The sequence below is a fragment of the Vulpes vulpes genome, chromosome 14 (assembly GCF_048418805.1).
Source record: "Vulpes vulpes isolate BD-2025 chromosome 14, VulVul3, whole genome shotgun sequence".
Taxonomy (NCBI): Eukaryota; Metazoa; Chordata; class Mammalia; order Carnivora; family Canidae; genus Vulpes; species Vulpes vulpes.
The window spans coordinates 139,688,601-139,711,492 of NC_132793.1; the positions used below are offsets into that span (position 1 = coordinate 139,688,601).

At 64.1% G+C, this 22,892-nt stretch overlaps 1 protein-coding gene across 15 annotated transcripts in view; it reads left to right on the plus strand.

Moving 5' to 3' along the window:
• Positions 1-22,892, plus strand: part of GAK (cyclin G associated kinase) — a 57,903-nt gene that overhangs the window by 31,922 nt on the left and 3,089 nt on the right. For 9 of the 15 annotated variants that reach the window (XM_072738054.1, XM_072738059.1, XM_072738060.1 and 6 more), the window contains 13 exons: positions 1,474-1,523; positions 1,988-2,136; positions 2,682-2,804; positions 10,531-10,664; positions 12,673-12,867; positions 13,243-13,360; positions 13,691-13,770; positions 16,800-16,993; positions 17,948-18,094; positions 18,312-18,776; positions 19,136-19,309; positions 19,642-19,752; positions 20,732-20,848. In XM_072738054.1, coding sequence (XP_072594155.1) covers positions 1,474-1,523; positions 1,988-2,136; positions 2,682-2,804; positions 10,531-10,664; positions 12,673-12,867; positions 13,243-13,360; positions 13,691-13,770; positions 16,800-16,993; positions 17,948-18,094; positions 18,312-18,776; positions 19,136-19,309; positions 19,642-19,752; positions 20,732-20,848 — 2,057 coding nt within the window. Of the gene's footprint in view, positions 1-1,473; positions 1,524-1,987; positions 2,137-2,681; positions 2,805-10,530; positions 10,665-12,672; positions 12,868-13,242; positions 13,361-13,690; positions 13,771-16,799; positions 16,994-17,947; positions 18,095-18,311; positions 18,777-19,135; positions 19,310-19,641; positions 19,753-20,731; positions 22,392-22,892 lie in introns of all 15 variants that reach the window. The other 6 variants (XM_072738055.1, XM_072738064.1, XM_072738065.1 and 3 more) reach the window with 2 other exon arrangements.

Here is a 22,892-nt window from a genome sequence, read left to right on the forward strand (position 1 = left end):
GCAGCGGGTGCGGGCGGATGCCCAGCGTGCCCGTGCCTGTGCCCACCTCCTGCGCCCTGCCCCGCCTTCCGTGCTTGGAATCGAGCCCTTCACCTGAGCGCCTCTCTTCTTTCCTATCCGTTACATTTGTTTGTTTTTTTTACTTTTTTTACTGGCTGCTCCAGAGCTTGCGGGACATATTTCCCGCTCATCCAGACCCCCTCCCCCGCCCATGTAGCCCCGCACCACCGCCTCGGGCACTCGCTGCCACAGGAGCACGCACGCGTGTGTGTCTGAACACAGGAGCTGTGCTGAGCGTGCACACCGGATGCGCTGTTGCCTTTATCTTTGGAACGGGCCAGTGTCTATCAAATCAGCTAAGAATAAGAAAATGAAAGTTTGTTTTACTTTCGTTTCCTCTTTGATGTTCTTCGGCTCTTCGTGTAGATCTGAGGGTCTGACACGGCGCTTTCCTCCCCTCTGGAGAACTGCTAACACGTCTTGCAGCGGGTCTGCTGGCAGCCCGTCCCCCGCGCGCCTCAGAGTCTCCACTGCTCCTCACGTTGGGAGGGTCACGGCCCAGGGTGCGGGACTCTGGGGCGTTCTCCCGATGCTCCGTATCTTGCTCCTTGCTCGCGTGAGGTCTGAAGAGACGGCCGGTGTGCGTCCCACCCCCTTTCCTGTGCGTCCCGGGCGCCGCTGGCCGTCTGACGTCCTGCCAGCCCCGCGCCCCGGCTTGCCCTTGCTCTGCACGGCGGCTGCGTCCCGCTCCGTGCTCCAAGCACGGTAACCTTTCCAAGTCACCCCCATCCTTGGAGATCTAGTTCCGGAATTTTTCAGCCTTCGTTCTCTTTGGGTTGCATTTTTCTTTTTTTCTTTTTTTTTTTTTTGCATTGCATTTTTCAAGGATTCTATTGATAGTTTTTCCAGCTCAGATTCTTTCCTCGGCCACATCCAGTCTGATCAGCTCGTCAGAGCCTTTCTTTTCTGCCCCCGTGGTTTTGTCTCCTGCTTTACTTTTTGATCCTTTCTTGGAACCTCTCTCTGTTCACAGGGCCCATCTGTTGTCTGCTTTCTGCTTTAACGAGTTAGAGCTGTTAGTGTATTAATCACAGCTGCTTACATTCCTGGTCCTACGGTTCCAGCATCCCTGCCGCGTCTGGTTCTCGTGCCTTCTCGGTGACTTGAAACTGTTTTGCCACACGTGATGTGCTGGGCCGAGAAAGCTATCTTCTTTCCAGGGGAATAGTGGTCAGTTTGTCCTGGGGTCTGTGCCTCTCTGTCACCTCTGCTCTAGATGCGTGTGTGCACCCTGACAGGTGCACACACACACCTCAGCTGCCCACATGCACACCCCTACACAACGTTCCCCATGAGCCGCGGCCCGAGCGCTGAGGTTCCCACAGCCTCTGCAGGGCTCACTCCATTCTAAGGTCTCATCACTTAACTCTAGAAATTTCCTATAGTAACCAAATGCTCTTGTTCTAATTCCAGTTACGCAAAAGGAGATTTGGACATCTCTTACATCACATCTAGAATTGCTGGTAAGTTTGCAACCTTTACCCGTAAGGACATGCTTCTGGTTGTGTGCTGTCTGAGGATGGCTCGTGGGGTCCTTGGCCTCCCTGCTGCACCGTCAGGGCTGCGGATGTGGCTGGCGGAGGAGAGGGCGGCCTGGGCCACCTGTCCCTTTGTCCAGTGCACAGTGCCACATTGACTCAGCTTCTCCTCCCTGGTCTGGAACTTTCTGGAAGTCTGACATCATGAGGGGAATGGTGCAATGCACACTTGGGTCTCCAGACAAAAGCCAAAACCAAAATCCAGACACTCAGAGCCTCTGTTCTGCATCAGGCTCTCTGGTGGAACACCCTGTTGAGATCCCGGAGGGTGGGGGGGCAGCGAGGAGCCGGGGCCTGGGGTTGACGGCCTACCAGGGAAGAGCACCCGTGTGCCCTGCAGAGGCCAGGGGCCACCACGCTGGCGGCTGACGTGGGCTGCTCTCTTCCAGTGATGTCGTTCCCAGCAGAAGGCGTGGAGTCGGCCATCAAGAACAACATCGAAGACGTGCGGTTGTTTCTGGACTCCAAGCACCCGGGACATTACGCCGTCTACAACCTGTCCCCAAGAACATACCGGCCCTCCAAATTTCACAACCGGGTGTGTGGCCTGGGCATTGGCCCCTCGCTGCTGCGGTTTTCCCTCACACTTGACATTCAGACCCACATGTGGTGTTCCCCAGGAGGCGGACCCTGAGGCTCTGGGGGTCCTGGGTGTCACGACCTGGGGACAGCAGATGTGCAGCAGACGGTGGGGACGGGGGCTTTCTCAAGGAGCAGTCCATGGCAGGACTGTGAGGAGACAGTCGGACGGACTTCCATACAGCACCTACACGCCACTAGCCCAGGGCGCCTCCTGGCTGCTTGTGCAGCCGTGTGAGGCCACGTGGGGTTCCTAGCACACGAGCACGTGGGACAGACACTGCACGCACTTGGGCCGTGCAGGCAGGAGAAGGGCGGACTCTCCATTCTCTGTGCCAAGCACAGAGCCTGGTACATGTCCCGGAGCAGGAGGCATGGGAGCGGGCGGGAAGAAAGGCGTGCCCGCGGCGGCGTCTGTTGAGAGCACGAGTCCTCGGGCTCCCTGCGCGCCGGCACCCCCGCGGGGGCAGGGAGCCCAGGCTGAGCCGAGCCCTGTGCCTGCAGGTCTCCGAGTGTGGCTGGGCGGCCAGACGGGCCCCGAACCTTCGCAGCCTGTACAGCGTGTGTCGGAACATGCACTCGTGGCTGCGGCAGGACCACAAGAACGTCTGTGTCGTGCACTGCATGGTGAGTGTGTGGAGCCTCAGCAGCCCGCCGGCCTCAGGGAGCCGGGCTCCGGGTGGGCACATGGCACCCCCACTCCGACTCGGCAGGAGCTGTGACGAGCAGCTCTGGCCTGCAGTTTCCAGCGCCGACCCTGCGCCCAGGGGCCCCGCCGTCGTCCCCGGCATTTCAAGAGAGCGGCAGCCTCCAGGGGCCCTGCCTGACTCTGGACGACAGCTGCTCCCCAGGAAAGCACCACCCGGGTGGTCCCGCAGGTCGTGTCACCTAGCCAGAGGCCGATCGCTCTGGGCCAGCAATCACCAGAAGCCCAGGACCGCTGACTCTCCCCCTACGTCCCCCGCTCTCCCATGTCCCACCTCTTGCCACTATGTCCCCTTTCTCTGCTACTACATCCCCCTACTCTGCGACTCCCTCTCCCGTCTCTCCCCCTTCGTCCCCCGTCTCAGCCCCCGCCTCCCCCATCTCTGCCTCTACGTCCCCGTCCTCCCCCTACATGGCCCGTCTCTCCCCTACGTCCCCCGTCTCTGCCCCTACGTCCCCAGTCTCTCCCCTACCTCCCCGGTCTCTGCCCCTACCTCCCCGGTCTCTGCCCCTACCTCCCCCGTCTCTGCCCCTACTTCCCCCGTCTCTGCCCCTACGTCGCCCGTCTCGCCCCTACGTCGCCCGTCTCTGCCCCTACGTCGCCCGTCTCTGCCCTACGTCGCCCGTCTCTGCCCCTACGTCGCCCGTCTCTCTCCTACCTCCCCCGTCTCTCCCCTACCTCCCCCGTCTCTGCCCTACGTCCCCCGTCTCTGCCCTACGTCCCCGGTCTCTCCCCCTTAGTCGCCCGTCTCTGCCCCTACGTCGCCCGTCTCTGCCCCTACGTCGCCCGTCTCTCCCCCTACGTCGCCCGTCTCTGCCCCTACGTCGCCCGTCTCTGCCCCACGTCGCCCGTCTCTGCCCCTACGTCGCCCGTCTCTGCCCCTACGTCGCCCGTCTCTGCCCCACGTCGCCCGTCTCTGCCCCTACCTCCCACGTCTCTGCCCTACGTCGCCCGTCTCTGCCCCTACGTCGCCCGTCTCTCCCCTACCTCCCCGGTCTCTGCCCCTACCTCCCCCGTCTCTGCCCCTACCTCCCCGGTCTCTGCCCCTACCTCCCCCGTCTCTGCCCCTACGTCGCCCGTCTCGCCCCTACGTCCCCCGTCTCTGCCCCTACGTCCCCCGTCTCGCCCCTACGTCCCCGGTCTCTGCCCCTACGTCCCCCGTCTCTGCTCCTACGTCCCCCGTCTCTGCCCCTACGTCGCCCGTCTCTGCCCCACGTCGCCCGTCTCTGCCCCTACGTCGCCCGTCTCTGCCCTACGTCGCCCGTCTCTGCCCCTACGTCGCCCGTCTCTGCCCCTACGTCGCCCGTCTCTGCCCCTACGTCCCCCGTCTCTCCCCTACCTCCCCGGTCTCTGCCCCTACCTCTCCCGTCTCTGCCCCTACGTCGCCCGTCTCGCCCCTACGTCGCCCGTCTCGCCCCTACGTCCCCCGTCTCTGCCCCTACGTCCCCCGTCTCTCCCCTACCTCCCCGGTCTCTGCCCCTACCTCCCCCGTCTCTGCCCCTACGTCGCCGGTCTCGCCCCTACGTCGCCCGTCTCGCCCCTACGTCCCCCGTCTCTGCCCCTACGTCCCCCGTCTCGCCCCTACCTCCCCGGTCTCTGCCCCTTCCTCCCTCGTCTCTGCCCCTACCTCCCCCGTCTCTGCCCCTACGTCGCCCGTCTCTGCCCCTACGTCGCCCGTCTCGCCCCTACGTCGCCCGTCTCTGCCCCTACGTCGCCCGTCTCTGCCCCTACGTCCCCCGTCTCTCCCCTACCTCCCCGGTCTCTGCCCCTACCTCCCCCGTCTCTGCCCCTACGTCGCCGGTCTCGCCCCTACGTCGCCCGTCTCGCCCCTACGTCCCCCGTCTCTGCCCCTACGTCCCCCGTCTCGCCCCTACCTCCCCGGTCTCTGCCCCTTCCTCCCTCGTCTCTGCTCCTACCTCCCCCGTCTCTGCCCCTACGTCGCCCGTCTCTGCCCCTACGTCGCCCGTCTCGCCCCTACGTCGCCCGTCTCGCCCCTAGTCCCCCGTCTGCCCCTACCTCGCCGGTCTCTGCCCCTACCTCGCCGGTCTCTGCCCCTACCTCGCCGGTCTCTGCCCCTACCTCGCCGGTCTCTGCCCCTACCTCGCCGGTCTCTGCCCCTACGTCCCCCGTCTCTGCCCCTACGTCCCCGTCTCTGCCCTACGTCCCCCGTCTCTGCCCCTACGTCGCCCGTCTCTGCCCCTACGTCCCCCGTCTCTGCCCCTACGTCGCCCGTCTCTGCCCCTACGTCCCCCGTCTCTGCCCCTACGTCCCCCGTCTCTCCCCTACCTCCCCCGTCTCTCCCCTACCTCCCCCGTCTCTGCCCTACGTCGCCCGTCTCTGCCCCTACCTCCCCCGTCTCTCCCCTACCTCCCCCGTCTCTCCCCTACCTCCCCCGTCTCTGCCCTACGTCGCCCGTCTCTGCCCCTACGTCGCCCGTCTCTCTCCTACCTCCCCCGTCTCTCCCCTACCTCCCCCGTCTCTGCCCTACGTCCCCCGTCTCTGCCCTACGTCCCCGGTCTCTCCCCCTTAGTCGCCCGTCTCTGCCCCTACGTCGCCCGTCTCTCCCCTAAGTCGCCCGTCTCTGCCCCTACGTCGCCCGTCTCTGCCCCTACGTCCCCCGTCTCTGCCCCTACGTCGCCCGTCTCTGCCCCTACGTCCCCCGTCTCTGCCCCTACGTCCCCCGTCTCTCCCCTACCTCCCCCGTCTCTGCCCCTACCTCGCCCGTCTCGCCCCTACGTCCCCCGTCTCGCCCCTACGTCCCCCGTCTCTGCCCCTACGTCCCCGGTCTCTCCCCTACCTCCCCGGTCTCTGCCCCTTCCTCCCCCGTCTCTGCCCCTACCTCCCCCGTCTCTGCCCCTACGTCGCCCGTCTCTGCCCCTACGTCGCCCGTCTCGCCCCTACGTCGCCCGTCTCGCCCCTACGTCGCCCGTCTGCCCCTACCTCGCCGGTCTCTGCCCCTACCTCGCCGGTCTCTGCCCCTACCTCGCCGGTCTCTGCCCCTACCTCGCTGGTCTCTGCCCCTACCTCCCCGGTCTCTGCCCCTACGTCGCCCGTCTCTGCCCCACGTCGCCCGTCTCTGCCCCACGTCGCCCGTCTCTGCCCCTACGTCGCCCGTCTCTGCCCCCACGTCGCCCGTCTCTGCCCCTACGTCGCCCGTCTCTGCCCCTACGTCCCCGGTCTCTGCCCCTACCTCCCCGGTCTCTGCCCCTACCTCCCCCGTCTCTGCCCCTACCTCCCACGTCTCTGCCCTACGTCGCCCGTCTCTGCCCTCACGTCGCCCGTCTCTGCCCCACGTTGCCCGTCTCTCCCCCTACGTCGCCCGTCTCTGCCCCTACCTCCCACGTCTCTGCCCCTACCTCCCACGTCTCTGCCCCTACCTCCCACGTCTCTGCCCCTACGTCGCCCGTCTCTGCCCTACGTCGCCCGTCTCTGCCCCTACGTCGCCCGTCTCTGCCCCTACCTCCCCCGTCTCTGCCCCTACCTCCCCCGTCTCGCCCCTACGTCCCCCGTCTCGCCCCTACGTCCCCCGTCTCGCCCCTACGTCCCCCGTCTCGCCCCTACCTCCCCGGTCTCTGCCCCTACCTCCCCGGTCTCTGCCCCTACCTCCCCGGTCTCTGCCCCTACCTCCCCGGTCTCTGCCCCTACCTCCCCGGTCTCTGCCCCTACGTCGCCCGTCTCTGCCCCACGTCGCCCGTCTCTGCCCCACGTCGCCCGTCTCTGCCCCTACGTCCCCCGTCTCTGCCCCTACGTCCCCCGTCTCTGCCCCTACGTCGCCCGTCTCTGCCCCTACGTCGCCCGTCTCTGCCCCTACGTCGCCCGTCTCTGCCCCTACGTCCCCGGTCTCTGCCCCTACGTCCCCGGTCTCTGCCTCTACCTCCCCGGTCTCTGCCCCTACCTCCCCGGTCTCTGCCCCTACCTCGCCCGTCTCTGCCCCTACCTCGCCCGTCTCTGCCCCTACCTCGCCCGTCTCGCCCCTACGTCGCCCGTCTCGCCCCTACGTCGCCCGTCTCTGCCCTACGTCGCCCGTCTCTCCCCCTTAGTCGCCCGTCTCTCCCCCTTAGTCGCCCGTCTCTGCCCCTAGGTCCCCCGTCTCTGCCCCTACGTCCCCCGTCTCTCCCCTACGTCCCCCGTCTCTGCCCCTACCTCCCCCGTCTCTCCCCTACGTCCCCCGTCTCTGCCCCTACGTCGCCCGTCTCTGCCCCTACGTCCCCCGTCTCTGCCCCTACGTCCCCCCGTCTCTGCCCCTACGTCCCCCGTCTCTCCCCTACGTCCCCCGTCTCTCCCCTACCTCCCCCGTCTCTGCCCTACGTCGCCCGTCTCTGCCCCTACCTCCCCCGTCTCTCCCCTACCTCCCCCGTCTCTCCCCTACCTCCCCCGTCTCTGCCCTACGTCGCCCGTCTCTGCCCCTATGTCCCCCGTCTCTCCCCTACCTCCCCCGTCTCTGCCCTACGTCCCCCGTCTCTGCCCTACGTCCCCCGTCTCTGCCCTACGTCCCCGGTCTCTCCCCCTTAGTCGCCCGTCTCTGCCCCTACGTCGCCCGTCTCTCCCCTACGTCGCCCGTCTCTGCCCCTACGTCGCCCGTCTCTGCCCCTACGTCGCCCGTCTCTGCCCCTACGTCGCCCGTCTCTGCCCCTACGTCCCCCGTCTCTGCTCCTACGTCCCCCGTCTCTCCCCTACGTCCCCCGTCTCTGCCCCTACCTCCCCCGTCTCTGCCCCTACATCGCCCGTCTCGCCCCTACGTCCCCCGTCTCTGCCCCTACGTCCCCGGTCTCTCCCCTACCTCCCCGGTCTCTGCCCCTTCCTCCCCCGTCTCTGCCCCTACCTCCCCGGTCTCTGCCCCTACGTCCCCCGTCTCTGCCCCTACGTCCCCCGTCTCTGCCCTACGTCGCCCGTCTCTGCCCCTACGTCGCCCGTCTCTGCCCCTACGTCCCCCGTCTCTGCCCCTACGTCGCCCGTCTCTGCCCCTACGTCGCCCGTCTCTGCCCCTACGTCCCCCGTCTCTGCCCCTACGTCCCCCGTCTCTCCCCTACCTCCCCCGTCTCTCCCCTACCTCCCCCGTCTCTGCCCTACGTCGCCCGTCTCTGCCCCTACGTCCCCCGTCTCTCCCCTACGTCCCCCGTCTCTCCCCTACCTCCCCCGTCTCTGCCCTACGTCGCCCATCTCTGCCCCTACGTCCCCCGTCTCTCTCCTACCTCCCCCGTCTCTCCCCTACCTCCCCCGTCTCTGCCCTACGTCCCCCGTCTCTGCCCTACGTCCCCGGTCTCTCCCCCTTAGTCGCCCGTCTCTGCCCCTACGTCGCCCGTCTCTGCCCCTACGTCGCCCGTCTCTCCCCCTACGTCGCCCGTCTCTGCCCCTACGTCGCCCGTCTCTGCCCCACGTCGCCCGTCTCTGCCCCACGTCGCCCGTCTCTGCCCCTACGTCGCCCGTCTCTGCCCCACGTCGCCCGTCTCTGCCCCTACGTCGCCCGTCTCTGCCCCTACGTCCCCGGTCTCTGCCCCTACCTCCCCGGTCTCTGCCCCTACCTCCCCCGTCTCTGCCCCTACCTCCCACGTCTCTGCCCTACGTCGCCCGTCTCTGCCCTCACGTCGCCCGTCTCTGCCCCACGTTGCCCGTCTCTCCCCCTACGTCGCCCGTCTCTGCCCCTACCTCCCACGTCTCTGCCCCTACCTCCCACGTCTCTGCCCCTACGTCGCCCGTCTCTGCCCTACGTCGCCCCTCTCTGCCCCTACGTCGCCCGTCTCTGCCCCTACCTCCCCGGTCTCTGCCCCTACCTCCCCGGTCTCTGCCCCTACCTCCCCCGTCTCTGCCCCTACCTCCCCCGTCTCTGCCCCTACGTCGCCCGTCTCGCCCCTACGTCCCCCGTCTCTGCCCCTACGTCCCCCGTCTGGCCCCTACCTCCCCGGTCTCTGCCCCTACGTCCCCCGTCTCTGCCCCTACGTCCCCCGTCTCTGCCCCTACCTCCCCGGTCTCTGCCCCTACGTCCCCCGTCTCTGCCCCTACGTCCCCCGTCTCTGCCCCTACGTCGCCCGTCTCTGCCCCACGTCGCCCGTCTCTGCCCCACGTCGCCCGTCTCTGCCCCTACGTCGCCCGTCTCTGCCCCTACGTCCCCCGTCTCTGCCCCTACGTCCCCCGTCTCTGCCCCTACGTCGCCCGTCTCTGCCCCTACGTCCCCCGTCTCTGCCCCTACCTCCCCGGTCTCTGCCCCTACCTCCCCGGTCTCTGCCCCTACCTCCCCGGTCTCTGCCCCTACGTCCCCCGTCTCTGCCCCTACGTCCCCCGTCTCTGCCCCTACGTCGCCCGTCTCTGCCCCTACGTCGCCCGTCTCTGCCCCTACGTCGCCCGTCTCTGCCCCTACCTCGCCCGTCTCGCCCCTACGTCGCCCGTCTCGCCCCTACGTCCCCCGTCTCTGCCCCTACGTCCCCCGTCTCGCCCCTACCTCCCCGGTCTCTGCCCCTTCCTCCCCCGTCTCTGCCCCTACCTCCCCCGTCTCTGCCCCTACGTTGCCCGTCTCTGCCCCTACGTCGCCCGTCTCGCCCCTACGTCGCCCGTCTCGCCCCTAGTCCCCCGTCTGCCCCTACCTCGCCGGTCTCTGCCCCTACCTCGCCCGTCTCTGCCCCTACCTCGCCGGTCTCTGCCCCTACCTCGCCGGTCTCTGCCCCTACCTCCCCGGTCTCTGCCCCTACCTCCCCGGTCTCTGCCCCTACGTCCCCCGTCTCTGCCCTACGTCCCCCGTCTCTGCCCCTACGTCGCCCGTCTCTGCCCCTACGTCGCCCGTCTCTGCCCCTACGTCCCCCGTCTCTGCCCCTACGTCCCCCGTCTCTGCCCCTACGTCCCCGTCTCTCCCCTACCTCCCCCGTCTCTCCCCTACCTCCCCCGTCTCTGCCCTACGTCGCCCGTCTCTGCCCCTACGTCCCCCGTCTCTCCCCTACCTCCCCCGTCTCTCCCCTACCTCCCCCGTCTCTGCCCTACGTCGCCCGTCTCTGCCCCTACGTCCCCCGTCTCTCTCCTACCTCCCCCGTCTCTCCCCTACCTCCCCCGTCTCTGCCCTACGTCCCCCGTCTCTGCCCTACGTCCCCGGTCTCTCCCCCTTAGTCGCCCGTCTCTGCCCCTACGTCGCCCGTCTCTCCCCCTACCTCCCCCGTCTCTGCCCCGACGTCACCTGTCTCTCCCCCGACGTCCCCATCTCCCGTACGTCAGCCGTTTCTCTCCTACGACCCCCATCTCCCCAGCAACCCCCGTCTCTGCCCCTATGTCCTTGCTCCTATGTCCTTCATTACTCCCTTTTCTTCCTCTCTTTCTTCTCTTACGACCCCGCGTCTTCTCCTACGTCATCCATCTCTAGGTTCTTAGATGTTTTGGAAAGTGGGGCACTGGCCAAAATGGCCCAGGAATATCGCTGCCACCATTCTCTTGTTGACAAAAATCCTGCCAAGAGGGTTGATGGAAAGGATTTGGTAGGAATTTGTGTGGAGCATACGGGTGGGCGTGAGGTGCAGGGGGGGTGATCAGTGTCCAGCAGGAGCAGCCAGCTGACCATCCAGTGTTCTTATGTGCTCCTAGCCCTGTCTCCTTCATGTACGTGCTGAGACGGGAAGGAGGTGTGTGGTTTGGGAGCTTCTCACTCACACGGCTTGCCGTTCACCCTAGGACGGGAGAGCTGCGTCTGCGGTCGCCGTGTGCTCCTTCTTGTGCTTCTGCCGCCTGTTCAGCACCGCGGAGGCTGCCGTGTACATGTTCAGCATGAAGCGCTGCCCGCCGGGCATTTGGCCATCCCACAAGAGGTACTGTGGGTCCCCTCGGGAGAGGGATGCGGCCTCAGCCCCAGGAGGTTGGAAGCCTGGGGCTGGTGCACACAAGTGGGTGAGGCCGTCCAGGCTGGGGCGGGTCCGTCCTCCTGAATCTGGCTGGCGTCTGGAGGGACAGACGGGTCTGGGCGGCGTCAGGGTAAGCCCAGGTGTCTCCCCCAGGTGTCTGAGGGGAGTTTGCAGTAACTGATTAATGTGTTGAAGGCCTTGATGAAGAAGGCAGGCAGGATGCGGGTGCACGCAGGCACTTCAGCAAAGATGGGAACTGTGCGACTAGAAGGCAGATGCCGGACATGGGAGTGGCTGTGGCGGCCAAGACCGCCTTCCTCAGGCTCACCGGCAGCTGCGGGCAGGGGCCGGAGCAGCCAGGCCTGCCGGGCCATTGCAGGAGGCAGAACAGTCGGGAGGGCAGCACGTGGACCCCACATATTCCCAAAGAATTCCCAAAGATAACGAGACGCCAAACCCCCAAAGCTCAGAGGACACAAAACAGACATGCAGAGAACCCGCTGAGGACCGCGTACGCGATCCCCGTCGGCTGAGACCACACGCAGCTCGAAGGTCGCCAGTGGAAGGAGGCGGAGGTGCAAAGCACGTCAGTGCTGTCGGAATCCCCAGGGCAGCCGGTAGAGGTTTATGCACCAGAGTTAGTAAGTCAGCACGGGAGGTCGGCGAGGTCGTTAAGAATCTCACTTCCTGCAAGGAAAGACCAAGGAAGAACGACGAGGAACAGGAAACAGCAAGACAGTGCAGTAGAGGCCAGCCACCGCCGCAGGCGCGCAAGTGTGGTCTCCGAGGGCCGGTTCACGGGAGGATCGTGACCCTGGGAAAGCGCAGGGCCCAGCAGCACCCGTCTGGAAGAGCTCGCTCCTGCTGTCCCATGGAGCGGGCGGTTTGGGTGCTGCCCGGGTCGTCACCACGGCAGCGGCTTGCGCAGCCCACCCGCACTTCTTGGCTGCTGTGGGGCAGAAGTCCATGCTCGCACCCTGCGGCTGCTGTCGAGGTGCAGTCAGGCCGTGTGGTGGTGTGAGCCTCACCCAGCAGTGTGCTGCTCCCTTGCACACCGCTTCCGGGCTCACTCAGGCTGTGGTGGGACTCGCTGCTCTGATGGGGTGTCGGCATCTCGACCTTGTGCTGTGAGCACGTTGGGGAGGGGTGTCCCCCAGCAGGTCTGCTGGCACGACGCAGCGTGATGCAGCGCCCTTCTCTCCTGCCTCGTGGAAGCCGGTCACCACTCCTTCCCCATCTCAAGGGGACAGGCGTCACACAAGACCAGGGACAGATGCCTGATGTGTGCCCCTGCGGGTGCTGAGAACACCACCGGGAGAGCTAGAGGAGCGAGACAGTGAGAGCAGATCCCAGGTTTGTGAGCAGAAAACACAATTGAAAGGGAGATGGTAGTGTAGGCACCTGCATTCCTTCCTCGGCAGCGGACGGAGCGCTGTAGGGGACCCTCCGGACGACGTCTCTAGGCCTTCTGCCCAGCAACCAGAAAACACTCGTTCCTTTTGAGTGCTCGTGGACCATTCAGTAAGGAAGGTCGCGTCCTGGGCCATGAAGCTGCAGCACACGCAGGGCAGCAGTCGTGCAAAGTGTGTTCGTGATAGGATCTCACCAGAAACGGGTAACAGACAAGCACCTGGCCGGCTGCATCGGGAGCACGCAGCTCTCCCTCAGGGTCGTGAGTTTGAGCCCCATGTGGCATGTGGAGGTGGCTTTCAAACTGAAAAGATGGATAGCTGGAAAGATCCTTAAGGTTTTCAACATTTATCCACTTCTGTATTACTGGGAGTCAAAGAAAAAGTCTCAAGGGAAGTTTAAAAATATTTTAAACTGAATGAAAATCACATGAGATCTGTGAGATGAAACTAGAGTAGACTGCTCCACGGACACGGTCCCACGGTGTGTCGGGAGCCGGGGTGAGCTGGCCGGGGCCTCGGGGCGGCGGCAGGCGGGTGACGTGGCGTGCCTCTGGCCCCTGCAGGTACATCGAGTACATGTGTGACATGGTGGCCGAGGAGCCCATCACACCCCATAGCAAGCCCATCCTGGTGAAAGCCGTGGTCATGACACCCGTGCCCCTGTTCAGCAAGCAGAGAAATGGCTGCAGGCCCTTCTGCGAGGTCTACGTGGGGGACGAGCGCGTGACCACCACGTCTCAGGAGTACGACAAGATGAGGTGAGCTCAGGGCCTTCCCGGCGCCACAGCCGTCGGATTCACTCACCCTCCCTCCTTGGGAGGCTAGTAAGGAGAACGTCTGCCAGGGCTTTGGACGGGTGCCGAGGCCCACCCCAGGGCCAGGCGGCGGGCGCCAGGCGTGGGAGGTTCCCGTGACCAGCGTGCCGGCGAGTAGCTTCTTAGGTGTTCCTGGAGCAACACCCCTTCCCAGAGTAATTTGGTAGCAAAACCAGCAGAATAAGAACGTGTGGATCCAAGTGTTGGTGCTCTAGGGAGGTCGAAGTGGTTGCCCAAGCACCTCCGCCTTCCAGGCCACCCTTCTCTGGAAGCTGTTTGTGACTTCAGTGAACCTTTTCTCATCATTCTGCTCTTTAGGGATTTCAGAATCGAGGATGGCAAAGCAGTCATTCCCCTGGGCATAACAGTGCAAGGGGACGTGCTCATTGTCATCTACCACGCCAGGTCCACCCTGGGAGGAAGACTGCAGGCCAAGGTACGTGGGTGCTCGGGCCACTCTGGGCTGTCACCGTGGGTTCTGGAGGAGGGTCCCTGGCCCAGTGTCCAGTGAGAACCACCTTGTGTGGCGCGAGGCAGCGAGGATTTTAGCCCGAAACACCTGGAGCTCCCTACACCACTGGGTGCCGTCTGCTGCCCGACCTCAGACCCGGAGAAGCCGACGTTGGGGGGTGCTGTCCCACTGTCTGTGTGTCTGCAGTACCTGGAGTGGTGCACGACTCAGCCGTCAGCTGTGAGGCGTCTGCTGCCTGAGTGTCTGGTATTCCCTTCCCAGCTCGAGAGTCTCCCATCTGCTTTCTCTCTGCAGGTGGCATCCATGAAGATGTTCCAGGTCCAGTTCCACACGGGGTTTGTGCCTCGGAATGCGACTACTGTTAAGTTTGCAAAGTATGTGGGTGTTGCACGTGGGAAAGGTCGGGAGGGTCGGGTGCATCGTGCCCACCTGCCGTGCACTGGACACTGGCCGCGCGCTGTGGTTCGTGCGTGGCTGGGTCACCGCACTGAACTCAGTTTAGGTCTTTCCCCACCTCTGAGTGTGCCTAGTACACAGCATGTGGTGCCTTCGTTGGGCCGTGGTGGCTGCCAGCGTGCCCCTCCGTGACCTGGGACTGGCCTGCGGTGTTTCCCGTTAGAGCGCAGCCACTTGTGCCCTGGATGTGGTTTAACCAGGCGAACAGGTGTCCATTGCTGGTTAACACGCCGAGTCCCAAGGATGGCAGAGTGCTCTGCTAGGTTGAGGTCTGGGTGATGAAGACAAGTTCACCATCTGGGGTTAGAGACATCAGAAGTACTTAGAGCCGGGGATAAGCGTCCTGACCTAGCTGGGGCTCTTTAACTTACCGTGTTCCCGGGTCCGTTAGCAGGTTAGAATAACTCGTCAAGGCCTAGCACACACACCTCCCCCCAGCGCTCGGTGGTATTGCACAGCTTAGGTTTGAGGCCGAGGGGTGCAGTCCTGGTGGCGCAGCAATTTAGCACCGCCTGCAGCCCGGGGCGTGATCCTGGAGTCCCGGGATCGAGACCCATGTCAGGCTTCCTGCGTGGAACCTGCTTTCCCCTCTATCTCTCTCTGTCTCTGTCTTTGTCTCTCTCTCTCTCAGAATAAGTAAGTAAATAAATATTTAAAAAAAAAAAAGGTTTGAGGCCGAGGGCTCAGGCAGCGGGACAAGTCTGCTCGGCAGGCATCTTGAACAGAGGGAGGGGGAGAGAGTCTCCAGCACACTCCCTGCCCAGCACGAGCCTGTGACCTCATGATCCTGAGATTCAGACCTGAGCCAAAACCAAGAGTTGGACGCTGACCAGCTGTGCCACCCGGATGGCCCGGGGGTGTTTTGATTCCAGCTGGTGTTCTTTCCCCTTGTGGCGCACACACACACACACACACACACACACACACACCCACTCCCCCCCAAGCAGAAGCGTCGTTCCAGGGCGAAAGGAGAGCTGATGGAGCAGCTCTGGAGACCACTGCCTGCAGCTGCCCAGGACTTGAATTCTGCAGACCCTGTGCCTGTTTCCTACCCAGTAAATAAGGGGAATATGAGGACTGGGGAGGACCCAGCTCTGACCTCTGGTGGACCAGGGAGTGGCTTCCTGAGAGTCTGGTGTGGAGAGACATGGGGATCTATGTCGGGGCTGGAGAGGGCGTTTTTTTCCACAACGTCCTGGTACGCAAGCACAGAACTTGACCAAGCTGTGCACGTAGGTCCGTATGTTACTGTGTGTGCGATGCCTCCAAAAATGGCTATCAGGTGAGAAAGTTGTCGAGTTACCTGATTGAGCAGGAACGCGTCTTCTGTGGGCAGGACCCCTTTGCAGAGAGGCGGTTGCCGCAGGACGGCTTGAGGAAAGAACTTGGAGCGGGGCTGTTCTCGCTGAGACCTCCTGTCACTGAGGGAGGGTCCCCAGTGCGCCCAGGTGGACAGGATTGCAGTCCGTGACACACGGCAGCATTTGTGTTTCCACCCACGCCTGTCCGCCCCTGGGCTGTGCCTCCTGAAGTGCAGGGCGGGGTCATGGAGGTCATGGCCGTGCTCACAGACCCTCATTGTTTCCTCACTGGCCTGCTGGGTGAGCTGGGCAGGCCCGGCCCCAGAGGCCGTCCTTAGGGACCAGCCAGGACGGGGGTGGGGATGGGTGGGCACCAGTGTGGTGCCCAGAGCTGCCCCCAAGGCCCTGTTGCTCGTGGAGCTGAGCCTGCAGAGGTCATGTGCTCCTTTGTGTGGACCCCTGCCTCGCTCCTTCCTTGTGGTTGGGGGTCTACGCCTCCGCTGGTCCTGGCCGGCTGCTGCACTCCCCCTTAACGACGTGGCTGCCTCTGGGCTTCCTGCTGTGGTTCCCCCGGGAGCCGCTCCCGCCTGGTGGCGTGGTGGCCTGCGTCTCTGCTTGTTGCGGGTGCCCGACCTAGGGAGGAGGAAAGTGTACAGTGGCCCCCGAGCTGGGCAGAGGGCGCTGTAGCCTGAGGAGGGTGTGTGGCACGTGGAGGAGCAGCAGCTTTGGGCTGAGGCTGTTTTTGCCAGCACACCTGCTCCGTTGTGTTTCCTCCCCTTGTGCAAAGGTAGCTTTGTTTTTGGAGGAGCCGGAAGGACTGAAACCAGCGGTTGTTACACGTCAGGGTCACGCATGCTCGCTGACTTTATTTCGTTGAGTCCACGGAAGTAAGATCAAGGTGCTAGGCTTATCCACCCCCAAGTCTGTGGCCCTGCTGCCCGGATCATAGGTGCTACGTGGACATCACAGAGCACCAAGGGCCCCTCCTTCCAGAGCTTGGGTCACTCAGGGCCCGCTGCCCCTTTTGAAACAGTAAGTCACACCCAGAGACGTTAGGTGGGCTCAAAGACCAAGGCTGGGAGCCTGCTGCCGGCTGGGAACAGGGCTTGTCAACATGTGAGAATGTTACCAGAGATAGTTTTAGGGGACACGAGGGGAAAATACTGGAATCCCTGGAGAGGTATAGACCCCAGAATCGGCTTCAGGGACCTGGTGGCCACAGCCCCCACCGCCAGCCCCGCAGGTGGCGCCTTAGAAATGCTTGGAGCCAGGGACAAGCCAGGTGTGGTCTTGCACATGCCTTTTCCTTGTCCTGTCTCCCACTGCCGTCCCCGGCCACTCCCCTTCTGCAGGGCGCCCTGGAGGCCTTGGTTTCGTGGGTACCTGTGAAGAGTTGGGGAATTTTGCCAGGGTGGACTGCGTCGTTTTATAGAAACATGCATTTAAGACCCCCGAGTGCCCGATCTAGATCCCGGGCCATGAGGGGTGAGGGCCACCAGTGCTCCTCTGCCAGAGGGGCAGCGTCCTTGCCAGCGTGCCTGCCCTGTGAGCACACATGCCGCTTGCACTCATTCTTCTGGTTAACGTGGGGTGACGGACTCACGAAGGTCCTTCCTAACTACCTGGTGTCTGGCCTCCAACTGCAGGTATGACCTTGATGCGTGTGACATTCAGGAGAAATACCCAGATTTATTCCAAGTGAACGTGGAGGTGGAGGTGGAGCCCAGAGACAGGCCCAGCCGGGAGGCCCCACCCTGGGAGAGCACCAGCATGAGGGGGCTCAACCCCAAAATCCTGTTTTCCAGCCGAGAGGAGCAGCAAGACATTCTGTCTAAATTTGGTGAGATCCGTGAATTTCAGACACACGGCAGGCGACGCTGTTCTGACATCTGCTGCCATCACCAGAAACTGTCGGGGGCGAACTTGCCCCCGTTCCCGTGTTGGTCACGCACAGGGCATAGGGAGGCCCAGAGCCCCCCGTGGGGCCGTCCCTGACATCAGTTTTCATCCCTCATGTGCTCACATTTCCTGGGGTTCACACAGCATGGCTGCTCCCATCCCCCCCAGGACCCCGGGTAGCCCCTGCCCTGGGGAGTCATCTGGGCCCCACTGGGAGGGTCCGGTTGACATCTCTTGCGTGGTCAGAGGGCTCGTTTTCTGGTTGTACATCTGTTTTAAATGCACCTGGAAGAAGTCAAGGCTCTGTTCTGAGCCCACAAGGCACAGGGGGTGGAGTCCTGCTCCAGGTTGGTCATCTCGTGAGCAGTCAGGGAAAGGGGTATGAGCCACGCGTGGGGGGCAGGGCTCATGGTCCCTGGTTCTTGGTTTGCAGACTTCATGTTCTCTTATGTGAGGACAGATGAGTATCTGTCCGTGGGGTGTGCATGTGGTGTGTGCCTGTAGTGTGCCTGCGGGGTGTGCATGTGTGGCATGGGGAGTGCACGTGGGGTGTGCGCATGCATGGAGTGAGTGGGGTGTGCACATGCTGTGTGCCTGTACGGTGTGCCTGCGGGGTGTGGGGTGTGCCCATGTGGTGTGGGGTGTGCGCATGGAGTGAGTCTGTACGGTGTGCCCGTGGGGTGTGCGCATGGGGCAGCCTCCGAGCCGGCACTGGCTGCTGCTCGCAGCCTGGACTCCCTGGTCGTCAGGACAGATTCCTGGTGTGGGGACCCAGGCCCTGGGCGTGTGGCTGGCCCCTGCACCAGGCACTTTGCAGGCCGGGGCTCCCTTGCTGGCTGCTGCGGGCGGTGCGGCAGCCTGGGCTGGGCTCCTGACATGGCCTTCTCCTCGGCAGGGAAGCCGGAGCTCCCCAGGCAGCCCGGCTCCACCGCTCAGTATGACGCCGAGGCGGGGTCCCTGGACGCGGAGCCCACGGAGTCTGATTCACCACAGAGCAGCGGCACTGACACCAGCCACTTCCTCCACACGCTGGATTGGCACGGTGGGTGTGGGCACCTCCAGGAATCTTGCTGCGGGAGCAGCTGCCACAGCCGTTCGCGCCGGGACGGCATCTGCGGGAAGTGCTGGCTGCCGGGCCTCACCTGCGTGTCGTCGCCCCTTGGGCCTGAACGCCTCCACCCTGCTCGGCCGTTTAGATCCTCCGCTCTGGGGCTTCCGACGTTGCCTCACCCTGCTGTCCTGTTTGCTGTGCTTTTCAGAGGAGAAAGATACCGAGACGAGTCCAGAAAGTCATTTTGCCAAGGAGAACCCATCAACCCTGGCCGAGGATGCAGGTGGGAGTGAGCCTTCGGATGAGGAAGCAGCCACACCATCCACCGAGAGCAGGGACGCAGCGGATGAGGACACGCCAGGGCCAGCGGCGAGGCTGCCAGAGCGAGAGTTGATTTTTGATGGGGCCACACCGGCCACACCGCAGGAGCCCACGCGGCAGGAGGACAGTGTCGACCTCCTGGGGCTGCATGCCGAGGCTGGGCTGGCCCCCCCTGTGCAGGCCAGTGGGGCAGCCCCCAGCACCGCCGACCTGCTCAGCCGCCTCCTGGGGGGCCCTGACGCTGCTCCGGAGGTGCCCCCGGGTGACCTGCTGGGTGAAGAGGCTCCCCTCCTCTTCGCAAGCGCAGCCCCCTCCTCGAGCGCACAGAGCCCGCCCCGCGAGGGGCCAGCTGGTACGTTAGTCCATCCAGTGTCCAGCGGGGCGAGCGGTGGTGTGGCCTTGCTGTCAGGGCTCCCCGGGAGGGTCTGCTGAGGACGGTTGGGGTGGGGTCAGCCTGGCCCCTCGGCCACCCTCACCCACTGGAGGCGCAGCCCAGCCCGGCGTGCTGGAGGAGGCTGCTACTCTGCAGGGCGGGCTCCCGAGGCCCCTCCTGCCCCAGGAACTGCCACCCCGTCCCTCCCGGGCTGCCTCTCCCTGCACTGGGTCTGAGAGGCCCTGGTGCTGGCGGGCCCTGCTCGGCTTGGTGGCTGATGCTGTCGGGAGACGCCTAGCAGAGCCTCACCTCCCCGCTTGTTGGGTGTCCTCCCACAGCCGACCCCTTTGACCCTCTCCTGCTGCCATCTGGGCCCAACACCCAGCCGTGCTCCCAGCCTGACCTGTTCGGTGAATTTCTTCATTCGGAATCTCCTGCCGCCGCGCCTGCGTCCTTCCCGTCCACCCACAGCGCCCCACCGCCCGCCTGCAGCACCGACTTCCTGCACCTGGGTAAGCCTCCTGCAGTGGGCTCAGAGCGTCTGCCCTGGGCACTCCGCTGGGTTTCAGGAGGGCGGAAGGAGGTTTCTGGGGGCACTGGCACGCAGCCTCGATCTGTGTGGCTGGACTCGGCATGGGGAGCTCTTAGACGTGTGGACGGTTGTTGCTCTATGAACAGCGGCTCTTTGTCAGTTGGTCCGTTCAGTGGTCATGCGACACACCCTCGGGCCCCTGGGGGCCAAGGGAGTGGATCAGTGTGGTCGGAGCACAGTGTAGCCCCTGGGGGCAGCAGGTGCCCTCCCAGCTTCCCAGAGGACACCCAGGCAGTGCTGCTGTCTTTGCAGGAGATCTACCAGCAGAGCCCGGCAAGATGACGGCCTCCACCAGCCACCCGGATCTGCTGGGGGGGTGGGAGGCCTGGGCCGAGGCGCCGGCCCCCGCAGCTGCTGCAGAAGGTACGAGCCCAGCCCCGTGGAGACAGGTTCTCGGGCGGGCCTCTGCTGGGGCCTGGCGCGCACGTGTGCATGTGTGTCATGTGTGACGTGCCAGGGACCCCACTGCCGGAGGAGTGTGGGCTGCGAGGGGTCCCCTGTCCTGTGGTTCATCTGTGCCACGGCTGGGTCTCAGGGCCAGGCCCTTCCTTCCCCCCTGGGAGCGCCCCGGGAGGGAGTGCCATGGAAGGCCTGTGCGCCGTGCGCCCCGGGGTACTGCTCACGGACGTGTTTGCCCGGGGCAGCCCCCAGCCTGAGGCTCTCCCCAGGGCCCAACGCTGACGTACAGATACTGTCTTTTCTTTTGCATTTTTTCAGGAGGAATGAGGTCAGCTGTTATTTTGTGTGTTTCTAGTTACTTGTATTTTTTTACAGAGGAAGTTCAGTTTTTTTAAAGGTGTTATTTGTGTGTACTTATTAGTGGGAGGGGCAGACAGAGAGGGGGAGAGAGTCCCCAGCAGACCCCCCTGAGCTCAGGGCCGGGTGTGGGGCTCAATCTCACGACCCTGAGATCACAACCTGAGCTGAGACCAAGGGTTGCACGCTTAACCGCCTGAGCCACCGGGCACCCTTGGGATTCAGCGGTTTCTAGTTAACTTCTAAGAGCTCTCTATGTAGCAAGAGCCACCGCGTGTAAGGCCTGTGTGAGGTCATCATGGGCCATGTGGTGGTGACTCGCACAGATGCTACGGTGTCTTATGTGGAGGCTACTCTGCAGCTCATGCCCTCATGAGGAATGTGCTGAAGCCCGCGTGCACTCCACCCGGGTGTGGGGACGTGGGACTCCAGGGTCAGGGCGACGTGAACCGGCAGGCTGGCTGCCGGAAAGAGGCATCCTGGGCTGGCGTGCGGCCGCTTCTAGGGCTGCCGTGGGCACAGACAGTAGCCGATGCGGCCTCAGGAGCCCCCGGCACGCCTTCTCATACCCTCTGCGCTTCTCCAGGTCCCTTCTTCTCTGCAGGAGGCCAGCCTGCCGCCTCCAGTGCCCCCGCGAGCTGGACCAAGTCTCAGAGCCTGGACCCTTTTGCTGACCTCGGTGACCTCAGTTCTGGCCTTCAAGGTGATGTGCAGGACCCACCGGGTGGCAGGAGGGTGCAGTCTGTCTGGCCCTGGCCCCCTTGTGGGGGCTTGAGAGCCACGCCAACGCTGGGTGGCATCAGGCGCATGTGGGCCACCTGGAGAGCGGGGACTTCGTGTGGTGGCAGGATGGACGAGATGGCCCCGCCCCAGAGCCTGTGCCTGCTGCCTTTGGCCTCGACCCTCCTGGGGACATATCCTTGGGGTGCCTCTGGCTCCTGGGGACGCACGTGGGGCATCAAGACCATGAGTATCTGAGCAGGTTCTTGTCCCTTGGCAGTCAGCGGGCGGGTGGAAGTCCAGGCTGGAGACATCTGCTGGGAAGGCAAATTGCTCGGGGCGGGTGGCGGTGCTCCCCGGGGCTTTGTGGCTGCTCCCCGCAGCCCCTCATGGCGCCCAGGAGCCTTCGGGTTGGTGTGGAGATGGACCTTCCTCGGTGTGGGTCTGTAGGGCCCCCTCCCCTCCCCCCGCAACACTGGGGCTAGTTCTGCATCCATCTGGGTGAGCCCCTGGGGCTTGGTCTCTCAGTAGTTTCCATCTTGGTACATTCCTGGCGCTTCAGGCTGTGTCATCTCTCTGAGGGCGTTCCTGGGAGTTTGGGTTTTCCTGTGGCCTGCTTCCCTCCGTGGCCTGTGTGTGTCCACTCACACCAGGGGTAGGCTGCCCAGAGCCTCCTGTTGGCCTCGGGTCCTGCTGGGGGACACAGGACCTTTCAGGTCCCGAGTGACCCATCCTTGGGATGGAGCCTGGCCCTCAGCTGCACAGGGGCCCCAGATCCTCCGTCACATGGCCTCGGGGTCCTGGGAAAGCTGACGGGCGGGAAGGAGAAACAGATTCCAGTAGCAGACGTCAGAGCCCTCGACAGGTGATGGAGCAGCACATGAGGTTGGCGCAGCGCTGGAGTTGCTGGATGCGACCACGGCTGGCAGGTCCCCGTGGCGGTCCCGGCCCTTCTCCCAGGCACTGGGCCTTCGTCGAGACTGCATGGACTGGGAATCAGGAACAGCAGGGTCACCGTTAGTCTTCATGTGCTTCGAATTCAGCACCCAGTGGGTTATTTAGGAGACAGAACGGCGCGCTGAACCAGGTGCACGCGGCCGTCTCGTCAGCATCGGGAGCCCTCCCCTTGGGGTGTCTGAAAAGTCGGCAAAACTCAAAGCAAACGGAAGGAAATAATGAAGAGTCAAAACACACGAAGTAGAAAACCGATGAAACAAAACGTGGTTCTTTGAAAAGAAGAAACTCAAAAATCCGTAAAACCGGCAGAGCTCCACCAGGACAGATTGAAAGGGACGATCGCGCAAGGACACGGGGATGTCCCTGCAGGCACAGAGGCAGTGGAACCTGAGGTCTGGCGCCCGTCGGCCAGCATGGGGCCCGCTGTGGAGTGTCCCCGCCGCCGCGAAGGAGAGGAACGCGCACTTGAAGGTCTCCCAAAGAGGGAGGCCCCGGTCCTGGGGGGGCTTCGTTGGAGAATCCTACCAGGTGTGGAAAGAACGGACGCCAGTGCCCACAGCGTCTCCCAGGTGAGTTCAGGAAGCTCGTGTACCCTGGTACCCGACCGGAGTCCGTCAGGGACGTGCGGGCCCGTGCTCCTGTGTGGACGCGCACTCAGCACCACCCGCCAGGAGACCGTCCTCAGACACCACACCCCGCGGGTCTGTTCCAGAACGAGCCTGCTTCCCGGCCAGCGGGCACAGTCAGCGGCGCAGTCAGCAGCCCCGCCAGCCGCGTAGGGGAGGGCTGTTGGTGGTAGGCACCGGGACTGGAGTGTGGGGCGCAGGCGCCGACCCGGTGAGGACGGCGCAGGCCTGCAGGTTCAGCACGGTCCCTGCGGGCAAGACCAGGACAAGCTCACGGTCGTGTTCTCTTGGGGAGAGAACCCCGAGTGGCTGAGACGGTTCTGTGCGGGGAGAGGAGCGTGGGGGCTGCAGCCCCTGCCTGGGCCTCACCCTGTGGCTGCCGAAACCTGCACCTCCTGCTGTCAGAGCCGAATGGCCGCGGATGGGCCATTGCAGGTGGGAAAG